The 14,965-nt window shown below is 43.3% G+C and overlaps 2 protein-coding genes across 8 annotated transcripts in view; one reads left to right on the top strand and one right to left on the bottom strand.

Moving 5' to 3' along the window:
* The window catches only part of pnpla7b (patatin-like phospholipase domain containing 7b), a 329,157-nt gene extending 324,119 nt beyond the window's left edge, over nucleotides 1-5,038 (bottom strand). For both annotated transcript variants that reach the window (XM_072240527.1, XM_072240529.1), the window contains exon 1: nucleotides 4,888-5,038. In XM_072240527.1, the coding sequence (XP_072096628.1) occupies nucleotides 4,888-4,936 (49 nt within the window). In that variant the 5' untranslated portion in view covers nucleotides 4,937-5,038. The remainder of the gene's footprint in view (nucleotides 1-4,887) is intronic.
* Nucleotides 5,039-5,092: 54 nt separating this feature from the next.
* Nucleotides 5,093-11,078, top strand: mrpl41 (mitochondrial ribosomal protein L41). 6 transcript variants are annotated; one of them, XM_072240535.1, is made up of 3 exons: nucleotides 5,152-5,176; nucleotides 9,294-9,324; nucleotides 9,968-11,078. In XM_072240535.1, exon 3 carries the CDS (start codon nucleotides 9,980-9,982, stop codon nucleotides 10,385-10,387), a length of 408 nt encoding a protein of 135 aa, XP_072096636.1. In that variant the 5' UTR covers nucleotides 5,152-5,176; nucleotides 9,294-9,324; nucleotides 9,968-9,979; the 3' UTR covers nucleotides 10,388-11,078. The 6 variants fall into 6 exon arrangements, with proteins under 6 accessions (XP_072096632.1, XP_072096634.1, XP_072096631.1 ...); XM_072240531.1 differs by lacking the exon at nucleotides 9,294-9,324 and having other exon boundaries at nucleotides 5,093-5,176; nucleotides 9,968-11,077; XM_072240533.1 differs by lacking the exon at nucleotides 9,294-9,324 and having other exon boundaries at nucleotides 5,119-5,197; nucleotides 9,968-11,077.
* Nucleotides 11,079-14,965: the final 3,887 nt, after the last annotated feature.

Consider the following 14,965-nt stretch of genomic DNA (forward strand, 5'->3'; position numbering starts at 1 on the left):
TAGCATGCCTGCAGGGTTAGTGCTTTGTTCAGGGTGTCAGATGTGGGAATCCTGGGAGATTTCCAGCCTCCCTGATGGCCACATCTGCACCAGGTGCACCGAGCTGCAGCTCCTCAGAGACCGTGTTAGGGATCTGCAGCTGCAGCTTGATGACCTAGTGCTTATCAGGGAAAGTGAAGAGGTGATAGACAGGAGCTACAGGGAGGTAGTCATCCCTAGGCTACAGGAGTCAGAACACTGGGTCACTGTCAAGAGAGGGAAGGGAAATGCCTGGATAGTGGAGAGCACCCCTGTGGCTGTCCCCCTCAGCAACAAGTATCTTGTTCTGGATGCTGTTGAGGGGGATGATCTGACGGGGGACGCCCACGGTGACCGGGTCTCTGGCACTGAGCCTGGCGCTGTTGTGCAGGAGAGAAGGAGGGTGAAGAGAAATACGGTAGTCATGGGGGATTCCATAGTCAGGGGAACAGACAGGAGATTCTGTGAGCCTGACAGAGATACCCGCATGGTGTGTTGCCTCCCAGATGCCAGGGTACGGGATGTCTCGGATCGGGTCCTGAATATTCTAAAGGGGAAGGGTGAGCAGCCAGTTGTCTTGGTACATGTTGGTACCAATGACATAGATAGGACAAAGGAGGAGGTCCTGAAGAGAGATTTCCAGGTGTTAGGAAGGAAGCTGAGAAGCAGGACCTCCAGGGTAGTAATCTCGGGATTGCTACCTGTGCTACGTGCTAGCGAGGGCAAGAGTAGTCGGATCAGGCAGATGAATGCCTGGCTGAGAGACTGGTGTAGGGGGCAGGGCTTCAGATTCTTGGATAATTGGGATCTCTTCTGGGGGGAAGTATGACCTGTTCAAAAAGGACAGGTTACACCAGAACCCGAAGGGGACCAATATCCTGGTGGGAAAGTTTAATAGAGCTGTTAGGGAGGATTTAAACTAATTTGGCAGGGGGATGGGAACCGGAATGATAGAGCGGAGGAGGGGGGGAAAACAGAAATAAATCTAAGATAGTGAGCAGTAAAGATGTCAGGAAAGACAGGCAGGTGATGGGGCAAATGTGTAGCCATTGGGATGAGTTGCAGTGCAATAAAGTTGCAGTGAAATCAAAGCAAAAAGTATCAAATACTGGTCTTAAGGTGTTGTACTTAAATGCACGCAGCATAAGAAATAAGGTGGATGATCTTGTTGTACAGCTACAGATTGGCAGATATGATATTGTGGCCATCACTGAGACCTGGCTAAAGGATGCATGTCTCTGGGAGCTGAACGTCCAAGGATACACGGTGTATCGGAAGGATAGGAAGGTAGGCAGAGGGGGAGGCGTGGCTTTATTGGTAAGAAATGAGATTAAATCATTAGAAAGAGGTGATATAGGATCAGAAGGTGCAGAATCTTTATGGGTTGAGCTGAGGAATAGCAGGGGTAAAAGGACCCTGATGGCAGTTATTTATAGGCCTCCAAACAGCTGCAGGGATGTGGACTACAAATTACAACTGGAAATAGAAAAGGCTTGTCAGAAGAGCAGTGTTATGATAATTGTGGGGGATTTTAACATGCGAGTAGATTGGAAAAATCAGGTCGGCACTGGATCTCAGGAGAGAGAATTTGTAGAATGTCTGCGAGATGGCTTTTTAGAACAGCTTGTTGTTGAGCCCACTGGGGGATCGGCTGCACTGGATTGGGTATTGTGTAATGAACTAGAGGTGATTAGAGAGATTGAGGTGAAGGAACCCTTAGGAGACAGTGATCATAACATGATTGAGTTCACTGTGAAATTAGAAAAAGAGAAGCCGAAATCTGATGTGTCGGTGTTTTAGTGGAGTAAAGGAAACTACAGTGGCATGAGAGAGGAACTGGCGAAAGTTGACTGGAAAGAGACACTGGCGGGAAAGACGGCAGAGCAGCAGTGGCTGGAGTTTATGCGAGAAATGAGGAAGGTGCAAGACAGGTATATTCCAAAAAAGAAGAAATTTTCGAGTGGAAAAAGGATGCAACCGTGGTTGACAAGAGAAGTCAAAGCCAAAGTTAAAGATAAGGAGAGGGCATACAAGGAAGCAAAAATTAGTGGGAAGACAGAGGATTGGGAAGTCTTTAAAACCTTACAAAAGGAAACCAAGAAGGTCATTAAGAGAGAAAAGACTAACTATGAAAGGAAACTAGCAAATAATATCAAAGGGGATACTAAAAGCTTTTTCAAGTATATAAAGAGTAAAAGACAGGTGAGAGTAGATATAGGACCGATAGAAAATGATACTGGAGAAATTGTAATGGGAGATGAGGAGATGGCAGAGGAACTGAACAAGTATTTTGCATCAGTCTTCACTGAGGAAGAGAGCAGTATACCAGACACTCAAGGGTGACAGGGAAGAGAAGTGTGTGCAGTCACAATTACGACAGAGAAAGTACTCAGGAAGCTGAATAGGCTAAAGGTCGATACATCTCCTGGACCAGATGGAATGCGCCCTCGTGTTCTGAAGGAAGTAGCTGTGGCGATTGCGGAGGCATTAGCGATGATCTTTCAAAAGTCGATAGATTCTGGCATGGTTCCGGAAGACTGGAAGGTTGCAAATGTCACTCCGCTATTTAAGAAGGGGGCAAGGAAGCAAAAAGGAAATTATAGACCTGTTAGCTTGACGTTGGTGGTTGGGAAGATGTTGGGAGTCGATTGTCAAGGATGAGGTTACAGAGTACCTGGAGGCATATGACAAGATAGGCAGAACTCAGCATGGATTCCTTAAAGGAAAATCCTGCCTGACAAACCTATTACAATTTTTTGAGGAAATTACCAGTAGGCTAGACAAGGGAGATGCGGTGGATGTTGTATATTTGGATTTTCAGAAGGCCTTTGACAAGGTGCCACACATGAGGCTACTTAACAAGATAAGAGCCCATGGAATTACAGGAAAGTTACATACATGGATAGAGCGTTGGCTGATTGGCAGGAAACAGAGAGTGGGAATAAAGGGATCCTACTCTGGTTGGCTGCCGGTTACCAGTGGTGTTCCGCAGGGATCAGTGTTGAGGCCGCTTCTTTTTACATTACACATCAACGATTTGGATTATGGAATAGATGGCTTTGTGGCTAAGTTTGCTGATGATACGAAGATAGGTGGAGGGGCCGGTAGTGCTGAGGAAACGGAGAGTCTGCAGAGAGACCTGGATAGATTGGACGAATGGGCAGAGAAGTGGCAAATGAAGTACAATGTTGGAAAGTGTATGGTTATGCACTTTGGCAGAGAAAATAAACGGGCATACTATTATTTAAATGGGGAAAGAATTCAAAGTTCTGAGATGCAACGGGACTTGGGAGTCCTCGTACAGGATTCCCTTAAAGTTAACCTCCAGGTTGAGTCAGTAGTGAAGAAGGCGAATGCAATGTTGGCATTCATTTCTAGAGGAATAGAGTATAGAAGCAGAGATGTGATGCTGAGGCTCTATAAGGCGCTGGTGAGACCTCACTTGAAGTACTGTGGGCAGTTTTGGTCTCCTTATTTAAGAAAGGATGTGCTGACATTGGAGAGGGTACAGAGAAGATTCACTAGAATGATTCCGGGAATGAGAGGGTTAACATATGAGGAACGTTTGTCCGCTCTTGGACTGTATTCCTTGGAGTTTAGAAGAATGAGGGGAGACCTCATAGAAACATTTCGAATGTTAAAAGGCATGGACAGAGTGGATGTGGCAAAGTTGTTTCCCATGATGGGGGAGTCTAGTACAAGAGGGCACGACTTAAGGATTGAAGGGTGCCCTTTCAGAACAGAAATGCAAAGAAATTTTTTTAGTCAGAGGGTGGTGAATCTATGGAATTTGTTGCCACGGGCAGCAGTGGAGGCCAAGTCATTGGGTGTATTTAAGGCAGAGATTGATAGGTATCTGAGTAGCCAGGGCATCAAAGGTTATGGTGAGAAGGCAGGGGAATGGGACTAAATAGGATAAAATGGATCAGCTCATGATAAAATGGCAGAGCAGACTCGATGGGCCGAATGGCCTACTTCTGCTCCTTTGTCTTATGATCTTATGGTCTAACTCATCAATTATTGACTACACAAATGCCATTTAACCTACTTAGCCAAAAATGTAGCTGCTATATGGCATTTCTTTTTTAAATGGCAGGAAATACAAGAACTCAGCAACAGAACATGAAATTGTGCACTTTGAACTTTGGATACAAACACTCCTAGAACCTTATCAGTTCACATGTTCCGAGACGTTCTATTGAAAAAGCACTTTCTTCTACCATCTGAGATGTAAGCAAATGCAGCAGATGTCAAACTGTGGCACGTACCTGTGTGCCAAACTAGTTATGATTTCAATTGTATGCTGCGTGATCAGACTGTTAATCTGCCTTTTAAATTAAGAGACCCTTAACCTGCTAACGCAAAGCAGCTCCAAACTTTTGGATGTCAATTGTTGTGAATTTTTGCTCCACTGTACCTATGTGAACTTGCAGCGATAACGTCACATCCAGGCATTACTTGTCGAAAACTGTTTGCCCAACACAGCATAGAAATGCTCCTTTACAGACGGGTACGTTTAGATACAAGTGCACACTAATGAGTGAGGGCGCTGACATCAACGAACACATACAAGAACAAAAATTACCGGTAATTATTACACAGTCCCCAAACCTGTTTTACTATTTGACAAGTTCACAGCTGATCTGAATCTAAGGGCTCCACATTTCCAACAGCGCACCGCAACCTTCCATTCCCTTGTTTATCATCAATTAGGCGATATACTTTGGGCTCCTAGGTCCCTGTCCCTTCCCCTTCCCTTCTCCCCAGCCGGCTCCGGCGCCCCACCTGCCCCTTTTCCCCGGCCCCTCCTCCCAAAGTTTGTCCTCAAGCTCCATCTGCTTTATAAACACAACCGGGACGGCCCATCACCTGGGTCGAGCATCATCTCCTGATCGGGCGGTACGGTGCCCGTGTCCATGGCCGTTGCCGCTACCGCCGCCCCTCCCGCCGGGCTGAACCCGTTGCCAGTTCTGCTGACCCAATACTGCCCGTTGTTGTGCCGTGTAGCCAGTCGCCTCCCTGATAGGTCCGTTCCCAGAGCAGCGGCAGCAAGAGCTACTCTAATTGGACGCTCGCGAGAAAACCAATGACGAGGGCTATTGTTTGCCGGGGCGGGTCGCAGTCGGAAGGAGCCTGGAGGAAATCTGATCGGCAGCCGGTGAGGGGGCAAAGAGCCGTGGTACGGGGCGAGGTACTGGTTGAAGGTCAAAGGGTTGAGGAGTGGTGCGGGCAGTAGGCCAAAAGGCTGATAAAAAGGAGGGAACAAGAAAGGGCCTGGATGAGAGGGCCGCAGCGGTGGGACCCTCGAAATGAGAAATGACCAGGCTCCTGCCTTTGAGAGAGGTTGTTGGACGAGCTCCCAGACAGTGAGTGGTGGTTCGAGGCAGGGAGACCCTTAAGTTGCTGGAGATAAAAGAGACTCTAGATGCTGGATGAACTCAGCGGTTCTGGTAGGATCGGTGTGCTTCATGAAGAATGGATGGTAACAGATCTGGATGAAGGGCCCTCGACCAGAAACGTCAACTGTCCCTTTCTCTCTATAGATGCTACCTGGCCCGCTGAGTTAAATAGGTTTTTTTGCGTCTGTATTTACTAAGGAAGCTGGCATGAAATCTATGGAATTGAGGGAATCAAGTATTGAGACCATGGAAACTGTACAGATTGAAAAGGAGGAGGTGCTTGCTGTCTTGAGGAAAATTAAAGTGGATAAATCCCCGGGACCTGACAGAGTGTTTCCTCGGACCTTGAAGGAGACTAGTGTTGAAATTGCGGGGGCCCTGGCAGAAATATTTAAAATGTCGCTGTCTACGGGTGAAGTGCCGGAAGATTGGAGAGTGGCTCATGTTGTTCCGTTGTTTAAAAAAGGATCGAAAAGTAATCCGGGAAATTATAGGCCGGTGAGTTTAAAGTCAGTAGTAGGTAAGTTATTGGAGGGAGTACTAAGAGACAGAATCTACAAGCATTTGGATAGACAGGGGCTTATTAGGGAGAGTCAGCATGGCTTTGTACGTGGTAGGTCATGTTTGACCAATCTGTTGGAGTTTTTCCGAGGAGGTTACCAGGAAAGTGGATGAAGGGAAGGCAGTGGATATTGTCTACATGGACTTCAGTAAGGCCTTTGACAAGGTCCAGCATGGGAGGTTAGTTAGGAAAATTCAGTTGCTAGGTATACATGGAGAGGAGATAAATTGGATCAGACATTGGCTCGATGGAAGAAGCCAGAGAGTGGTGGCAGAGAATTGCTTCTCTGAGTGGAGGCCTGTGACTAGTGGTGTGCCACAGGGATCAGTGCTGGGTCCATTGTTATTTGTCATCTATATCAATGATCTGGATGATAATGTGGTAAATTGGATCAGCAAGTTTGCTGATGATACAAAGATTGGAGGTGTAGTAGACAGTAAGGAAGGTTTTCAGAGCCTGCAGAGGGACTTGAACCAGCTGGAAAAATGGGCTGAAAGATGGCAGATGGAGTTTAATACTGACAAGTGTGAGGTATTGCACGTTGGAAGGACAAACCAACATAGAACATACAGGGTTAATGGTAAGGCACTGAGGAGTGCAGTGGAACAGAGGGATCTGGGAATATAGATACAAAATTCCCTAAAAGTGTCGTCACAGGTAGATAGGGTCGTAAAGAGAGCTTTTGGTACATTGGCCTTTATTAATCGAAGTATTGAGTATAAGAGCTGGAATGTTATGATGAGGTTGTATAAGGCATTGGTGAGGCCGAATCTGGAGTATCGTGTTCAGTTTTGGTCACCAAATTACAGGAAGGATATAAATAAGGTTGAAAGAGTGCAGAGAAGGTTTACAAGGATGTTGCCGGGACTTGAGAAACTCAGTTACAGAGAAAGGTTGAATAGGTTAGGACTTTATTCCCTGGAGCGTAGAAGAATGAGGGGAGATTTGATAGAGGTATATAAAATTATGATGGGTATAGATAGAGTGAATGCAAGCAGGCTTTTTCCACTGAGGCAAGGGGAGAAAAAAACCAGAGGACATGGGTTAAGGGTGAGGGGGAAAAAGTTTAAAGAGAACATTGGGGGGGGCTTCTTCACACAGAGAGTGGTGGGAGTACGGAATGAGCTGCCAGACGAGGTAGTAAATGGTTCTTTTTTAACATTTAAGAATAAATTGGACAGATACATGGATGGGAGGTGTATGGAGGGATATGGTCCGTGTGCAGGTCAGTGGGACTAGGCAGAAAATGGTTCGGCACAGCCAAGAAGTACCAAAGGGCCTGGTTCTGTGCTGTAGTTTCTATGGATCTATGGTTCCTGTCGCAGTGTCCTTTTGCCCGTAAAATTACTGCTGTATTAAATTTGTAGATGAATCAGAAACCGGCCATTTGATCTGTAGTGGAGGGAAGGTACAGAAAGTGTTGGAAATCGTGAAGCTTTGATGTTTTATTGGTTGTGAGGTCACTTGAGTTTGAAGCCGGAAACTTAGCAGGCTGTTAGCTTGCATCCTAATGGGCAGCTCCTTATTAAACGTGTGGCCCAAGTACGACTTGGCAATCTAGGGAACACTTTAAACATAGGACTAAACTAAGAAGATTTTATCACCTGGATGACAGCCATTCCCGAGGAGTATTTGCTGGCCTCTTTTTTTTCTAGGCCCTCTCGTCTTAGTCAGCTAAACGTTCCTCGACACCCTCCTGACCATCAGCATTATTTCCCATGCATGGTCAGGGTTTTGACCTGAAATATGGGCAAATCTTTACTCCCCACCGCATCTCTACAAATGTTGTTCGACCCCCTCTGAGTTCTGCCATCAGGTTGTGTGTTACTGCAGTTATTTAACAGTTGGCTGGATCCCTGGTGGTTTTCTTTATATCTTATGTATGCTTGCCCTTGTAGCAAAGGCTATGTTTGTCCAGCAGGTTGTGACACTAACCACTTCACTCTCCTCGGGAATGGCTGTCATCCAGGTGATAGAATCATAAAATCTAAGGCATCGGAGAAGTATAGTTGTCTGTTGGTGTCAATGCCAATAATTTTAAAAAGCTTCCCTGCCTGATAAACCTTCCACACAAGATTCATAACCTTTCAGGTCATAGATTTTAGCTGAATGCTCTTTAAATGTGATGTGTTTCTGCCTGTATTTTTAGGGAGTGAATCCTGAGCTCTTGTCACCCTCTGGTTGAAAATCTTTTTTTTTCATATCCAAATATTTCCATGTTGTTAATTATGATTAAAGTTGGAGTAGGCCATCTGGCCCTTCCAGCCTTTTCTGCGATTAATTAAAATTGTGTTGATCTACCTCAGTATCATTTTCCTGAGCTCTTTGATTCTCTTAACCTATAGAAATCTTTTGGCCTCTTTTACAATGCCCTAGCTGTCCTCCAGGTTAGAGAATTCCAAATTGTCATTACCCACTGACTGGAGAAATGTTTCTTATCTCATTTCAAAAGAGCCTCCCTCTGATTGTGAGACTGTAATACTTCTCTGCTTCCCAGCCAAGAGAATCATCCTCCCCAGATTCCCCATCAAGCCCTGTAAGAATTGTGTAAGTTTCAATATAATCACCTCTCAGTCTACTCGAATGCAGGAAACACAGGCTAAGTCTACTCAATCTCTCCTAATACAGCAAACATGCATTCAGGAACCAATCTTCAATCTTTGTTGCACCCTCCCTGTGGCAAGTAAATCTTTTTTTTTAAGTTAACGAGTTTAAAAGAGTTTTTTATTGACCATTTTCCAATTCTATGTCCTTTAGTCTCGTTGATCTTGAGATCTAATCAAAAGTCACCATATCCCATCTTACCGATTTTACTAGTCACATCATTAAAAGATTTTCAATATATTAGTTGAAGGTGGTTTCCTTTTAATAAATCAAATGATAGCTCAATGCTATTCTTCATTTCTAGAAGTTCTGTTACATATTTCATTGGAGATTCTCAAATTTTCCCTTGAATTGTTGTTAGCTGAAACTGAACATTCCTGGACCGTTTTGTTGACTTGTGATTTGGTGTTTTGTTTTATTTTCTGTGTTTTTCACACTTTTTTTGTCATTTGTATGATATGGTTTTTCTATATGTTGGGGGTTTGGTGGTTTTATTTGTTTCATGGCTGTTGCGGTTAGACAAATCTCAGGGTTGTATACTGTATACATACTTTGGTAATAAATGTACTTTGAATCTTTAACTAATAGGTATTTTATTTTTCTTTCCCTCTCACAAATAGTAGGAATCTTGTTCAAGTGATTGTTTCAAATTTTTGATCTAACTTCTAAAGTTCCTAACACTTTCCTGTTTGTTTTTTTGTTTCCTTCAGATTTATACACACCAGTGAAATCCTTGCCCAGGTACCACTGTTCCACTGAAAGCAACCCCAGCCTATCCATTATTTCCTCTTGCTAAAATTTTCAGTCCTGGTAACAACTTCTTAATACAATCTCCTTTGTAACCACATTTTGCATAACAATACAACTATTTATAACTTGCACCTAATTATCTGAATATCCTTCATGAGCTGTTATGGTTCCTCTGTTTTGTTGGGAATTACACATTTTTGATGCAGTGACATCGTAGGAAAGTGTGGTAAATTTCCAAGTTGGGGTGAGATCTTGTATGAGAACAGCAGGTGGCAATGTTTCCATGTTAAATCCACGACAAGAGGCAATGCATCTTTTGTGAAGTGGAGATTTTATATTTAAGAATCTTAAAAATGGTGATTGGTTTTCTTGCATGAGTTATCAGAAAATATTTCTGTAGCTGCCCAAAGTTGTACTGAATTCCTCAGGAAAAAAAAAGTTTCAGTTCTGTAATCATTGCAATGTTTTGAAATGTAATCCATCTTTCTTGGTGAGCAACATGCACAATTCCTTTGGGGAAACTGGAAAATGTTCTTTGAACTGACAATAAAATATGCTACTCTTGGGAAATGTTTGTGAAAGATTATATCTTTAAATATACAACATGCCTAACAACTTTATTCATCTATGTTAGGTATAATTAATCATGGGTTTACTATCAAATCTGGCTCGGGGTTTGGTGCGTGGAGCTGATCGGACTGCAGAACTCACAAGCAAACGTGGACCCAGAAGTTTCTACAGATCCCGGGGAACCAAGCCAACAGGATTTATAACATCCAGCAAAAAGTTTGTAAAGATACGACAAATGGTACCAGAGTTGATGGTTCCTAATTTGGAAGGTTTCAATCTAAAACCATACGTGTCTTACAAAGCACCAACGGGAACAGAGCAACCCTTGACAGCCAAAAAGCTCTTCATGGAAACTGCTGCTGTACAAATAGAGAAAGATTTTCAGGCGGGTACCTTTGACCCGAACAACCTAGAAAAATATGGCTTTGAACCATCACAAGAGGGCAAGCTGTTCCAGCTGTTTCCAAAAAATTATGTACAGTAATAATAACTGGATTTTCTGAGATTATGCCTTTTTATTCATGGACTGAATGAAGAAATAAATGAGAAGTGGCTACCATCAGTGGTGTAATCAGTAAAGTTACATTTATGCCCTAAGTTGATGAATAAATATACTTGTTGCACTGAGATGTCAACTACCTTTTGGTACCAATAATGGTAAAAACTAATCAAATTGTCTTTAATATGTTCCTATTATTACTAAAATATTAGGAAATACAATGTAAAAAAAGTTAGATCTACCTAAACTGTAGAGGAACTAATTGTGCCTTTCACAATATTGAAGATAATTAATATAATGCAACATTTTTGTACTAAAACTTTCAGAGGAAAGATCCAATAGTAATTAAAGTTCCTGAATCTCTTTACACTCGAGTGTTCTTGTAGTATGTGTGCCTTTGTTAAAGCATAGCTTGTGAGAATTTATTTATTTATTTAACAACATTGTTGTCTCACTGGTTTCCATCCAGTTGGGAAGGTAAACTAAATGATCCAAGGTATTCTATTTATCAAGCAATTTCCATGTTCCCAAATAAGTCCAGAGTTATTGTATTGCCTCTGGAGGGACAGGCTTAAGTATGAAAAATCAGTTCTCAAATGATTTTTATTAATTTAGCTAATGGTCAATTTCTATTCTGGTTCCATCCACAAATCTGAACACAAATCATAATACAAATTAATAAGATTTGTTACTGGTTATCCGAATGTTCCAAAATAATTTTGTACCTTTATTGGATTTGATTTATTCTAAATTAAACTCAACAGATTGTTCAAATTTTAAAGCTCTATTTCTGGATTTCAGGGTCTTCTCATAGAAACATAGAAAATAGGTGCAGGAGTAGGCCATTCGGCCCTTCAAGCCTGCACCGCCATTTATTATGATCATGGCTGATCATCCAACTCAGAACCCCGCCCCAGCCTTCCCTCCATACCCCCTGACCCCCGTAGCCACAAGGGCCATATCTAACTCCCTCTTAAATATAGCCAATGAACTGGCCTCAACTGTTTCCTGTGGCAGAGAATTCCACAGATTCACCACTCTCTGTGTGAAGAAGTTTTTCCTAATCTCGGTCCTAAAAGGCTTCCCCTCTATCCTCAAACTGTGGCCCCTCGTTCTGGACTTCCCCAACATCGGGAACAATCTTCCTGCATCTAGCTTGTCCCATCCCTTTAGGATCTTCTACGTTTCAATCAGATCCCCCCTCAATCTTCTAAATTCCAACGAGTACAAGCCCAGTTCATCCAGTCTTTCTTCATATGAAAGTCCTGCCATCCCAGGAATCAATCTGGTGAACCTTCTTTGTACTCCCTCTATGGCAAGGATGTCTTTCCTCAGATTAGGGGACCAAAACTGCACACAATACTCCAGGTGTGGTCTCACCAAGGCCTTGTACAACTGCAGTAGTACCTCCCTGCTCCTGTACTCGAATCCTCTCGCTATAAATGCCAGCATACCATTCGCCTTTTTCACCGCCTGCTGTACCTGCATGCCCACTTTCAATGACTGGTGTATAATGACACCCAGGTCTTGTTGCACCTCCCCTTTTCCTAATCGGCCACCATTCAGATAATAATCTGTTTTCCTATTTTTGCCACCGAAGTGGATAACTTCACATTTATCCACATTAAATTGCATCTGCCATGAATTTGCCCACTCACCCAACCTATCCAAGTCACCCTGCATCCTCTTAGCATCCTCCTCACAGCTAACACTGCCGCCCAGCTTCGTGTCATCTGCAAACTTGGAGATGCTGCATTTAATTCCCTCATCCAAGTCATTAATATATATTGTAAACAACTGGGGTCCCAGCACTGAGCCTTGCGGTACCCCACTAGTCACCGCCTGCCATTCTGAAAAGGTCCCGTTTATTCCCACTCTTTGCTTCCTGTCTGCTAACCAACTCTCCACCCACACCAATACCTTACCCCCAATACCGTGTGCTTTAAGTTTGCACATTAATCTCCTGTGTGGGACCTTGTCGAAAGCCTTCTGAAAATCCAAATATACCACATCCACTGGTTCTCCCCTATCCACTCTACTAGTTACATCCTCAAAAAATTCTATGAGATTCGTCAGACATGATTTTCCTTTCACAAATCCATGCTGACTTTGTCCGATCATTTCACCGCTTTCCAAATGTGCTGTTATCACATCCTTGATAACTGACTCCAGCAGTTTCCCCACCACCGACGTTAGGCTAACTGGTCTATAATTCCCCGGTTTCTCTCTCCCTCCTTTTTTAAAAAGTGGAGTTACATTAGCCACCCTCCAATCCTCAGGAACTAGTCCAGAATCTAACGAGTTTTGAAAAATTATCACTAATGCATCCACTATTTCTTGGGCTACTTCCTTAAGCACTCTGGGATGCAGACCATCTGGCCCTGGGGATTTATCTGCCTTCAATCCCTTCAATTTACCTAACACCACTTCCCTACTAACACGTATTTCGCTCAGTTCCTCCATCTCACTGGACCCTCTGTCCCCTACTATTTCTGGAAGATTATTTATGTCCTCCTTCGTGAAGACAGAACCAAAGTAATTATTCAATTGGTCTGCCATGTCCTTGCTCCCCATAATCAATTCACCTGTTTCTGACTGCAGGGGACCTACATTTGTCTTTACCAGTCTTTTCCTTTTTACATATCTATAAAAGCTTTTACAGTCTGTGTTTATGTTTCCTGCCAGTTTTCTCTCATAATCTTTTTTCCCCTTCCTAATTAAGCCCTTTGTCCTCCTCTGCTGAACTCTGAATTTCTCCCAGTCCTCAGGTGAGCCACTTTCTCTGGCTAATTTGTATGCTTCTTCTTTGGAATTGACACTATCCCTAATTTCTCTTGTCAGCCACGGGTGCACTACCTTTCTTGATTTATTCTTTTGCCAAACTGGGATGAACAATTGTTGTAGTTCATCCATGCAACCTTTAAATGCTTGCCATTGCATATCCACCGTCAATCCTTTAAATGTCATTTGCCAGTCTATCTTAGCTAATTCACATCTCATACCTTCAAAGTTACCCCTCTTTAAGTTCAGAACCTTTGTTTCTGAATTAACTATGTCACTCTCCATCTTAATGAAGAATTCCACCATATTATGGTCACTCTTACCCAAGGGGCCTCTCACGACAAGATTGCTAATTAACCCTTCCTCATTGCTCAAAACCCAGTCCAGAATAGCCTGCTCTCCAGTTGGTTCCTCAACATGTTGGTTCAAAAAAACCATCCCGCATACATTCCAAGAAATCCTCTTCCTCAGCACCTTTACCAATTTGGTTCACCCAATCTACATGTAGATTGAAGTCACCCATTATAACTGCTGTTCCTTTATTGCACACATTTCTAATTTCCTGTTTAATACCATCTCCGACCTCACTACTACTGTTAGGTGGCCTGTACACAACTCCCACCAGCGTCTTCTGCCCCTTAGTGTTACGCAGCTCTACCCATATCGATTCCACATCTTCCTGGCTTATGTCCTTCCTTTCTATTGCATTAATCTCTTCTTTAACCAGCAACGCCACCCCACCTCCCCTTCCTTCATGTCTATCCCTCCTGAATATTGAATATCCCTGAACATTGAGCTCCCATCCCTGGTCACCCTGGAGCCATGTCTCTGTGATCCCAACTATGTCATAATCATTAATAACAATCTGCACTTTCAATTCATCCACCTTATTACGAATTTTCAACTAGCATGTCTTATTTTGGGGATATGTGACTTGTGTCCTGGAACTGAATAAAAATACAACCGTTTCCCAAACAATGCTTGCTTCCTAAAAACAAATAATTCAAACTGCACCTCCCTGCTACATTCCCATTTGTTTCTGTTATCCACTTGTTGATTGTGAATGTATTTTCTGTCTCTACCAATAACCTTTAGCAAATCCTGCAGCCTCTAATACTTGCATGTCAACACCACTCCTGTATTATAAAATACAGGTATTAAAATTGGCTGAATGCATCTGGCCTTTAGTAACACACAAAATGCTAGGGGAACTCAGCTGATCAGGCAGCATCTATGGAGGCAGGGTGTCAACATTTCTGGTCAAGACCTGTTATCAGGTCTGGAAAGAAAGGGGGAAGAAGTCAGAATAATAAAATATGGGGTGGGAAAGGAGTACAAGGTAGAAGGTGATGGGTGAAGCCAGGTGAAGTGAAAGGTGGATTGGGGATGAAATGAAAAGCTGGTAAGTGATAGGTGGAAAAGGGCTAAAGAAAGGAGGAATCTGATGGGAGAGGAGATGGAAGCATGGAAGGAGGAGGGGCACCAGAGGGAGGTTATGGGCAGGTGAGGAGAAGTGTGAAGAGGAGAACCAGAACATGGGATGGAAAAAAAAAGGGGGGGGGGAGAGAAAATACCAGAAATTAGAGGAATTGATGTTTTATGCCATCAGCTTGTAGGCTACCCAGACAGAATATAAGGTGTTGCTCCTCCAGCCTGACAATGGCCTCGTTGTGGCAGTATGGACCAACACAGTGAAATTAAAATAGCTGGCCACCAGATGGAGTGAAGGTGCTTGACAAAGCAGTTCCCCAACCTACATGGGACTCACCAGCATAAAGGAAG

The sequence above is a fragment of the Mobula birostris genome, chromosome 22, assembly GCF_030028105.1.
Source record: "Mobula birostris isolate sMobBir1 chromosome 22, sMobBir1.hap1, whole genome shotgun sequence".
Lineage (NCBI taxonomy): Eukaryota > Metazoa > Chordata > Chondrichthyes > Myliobatiformes > Myliobatidae > Mobula > Mobula birostris.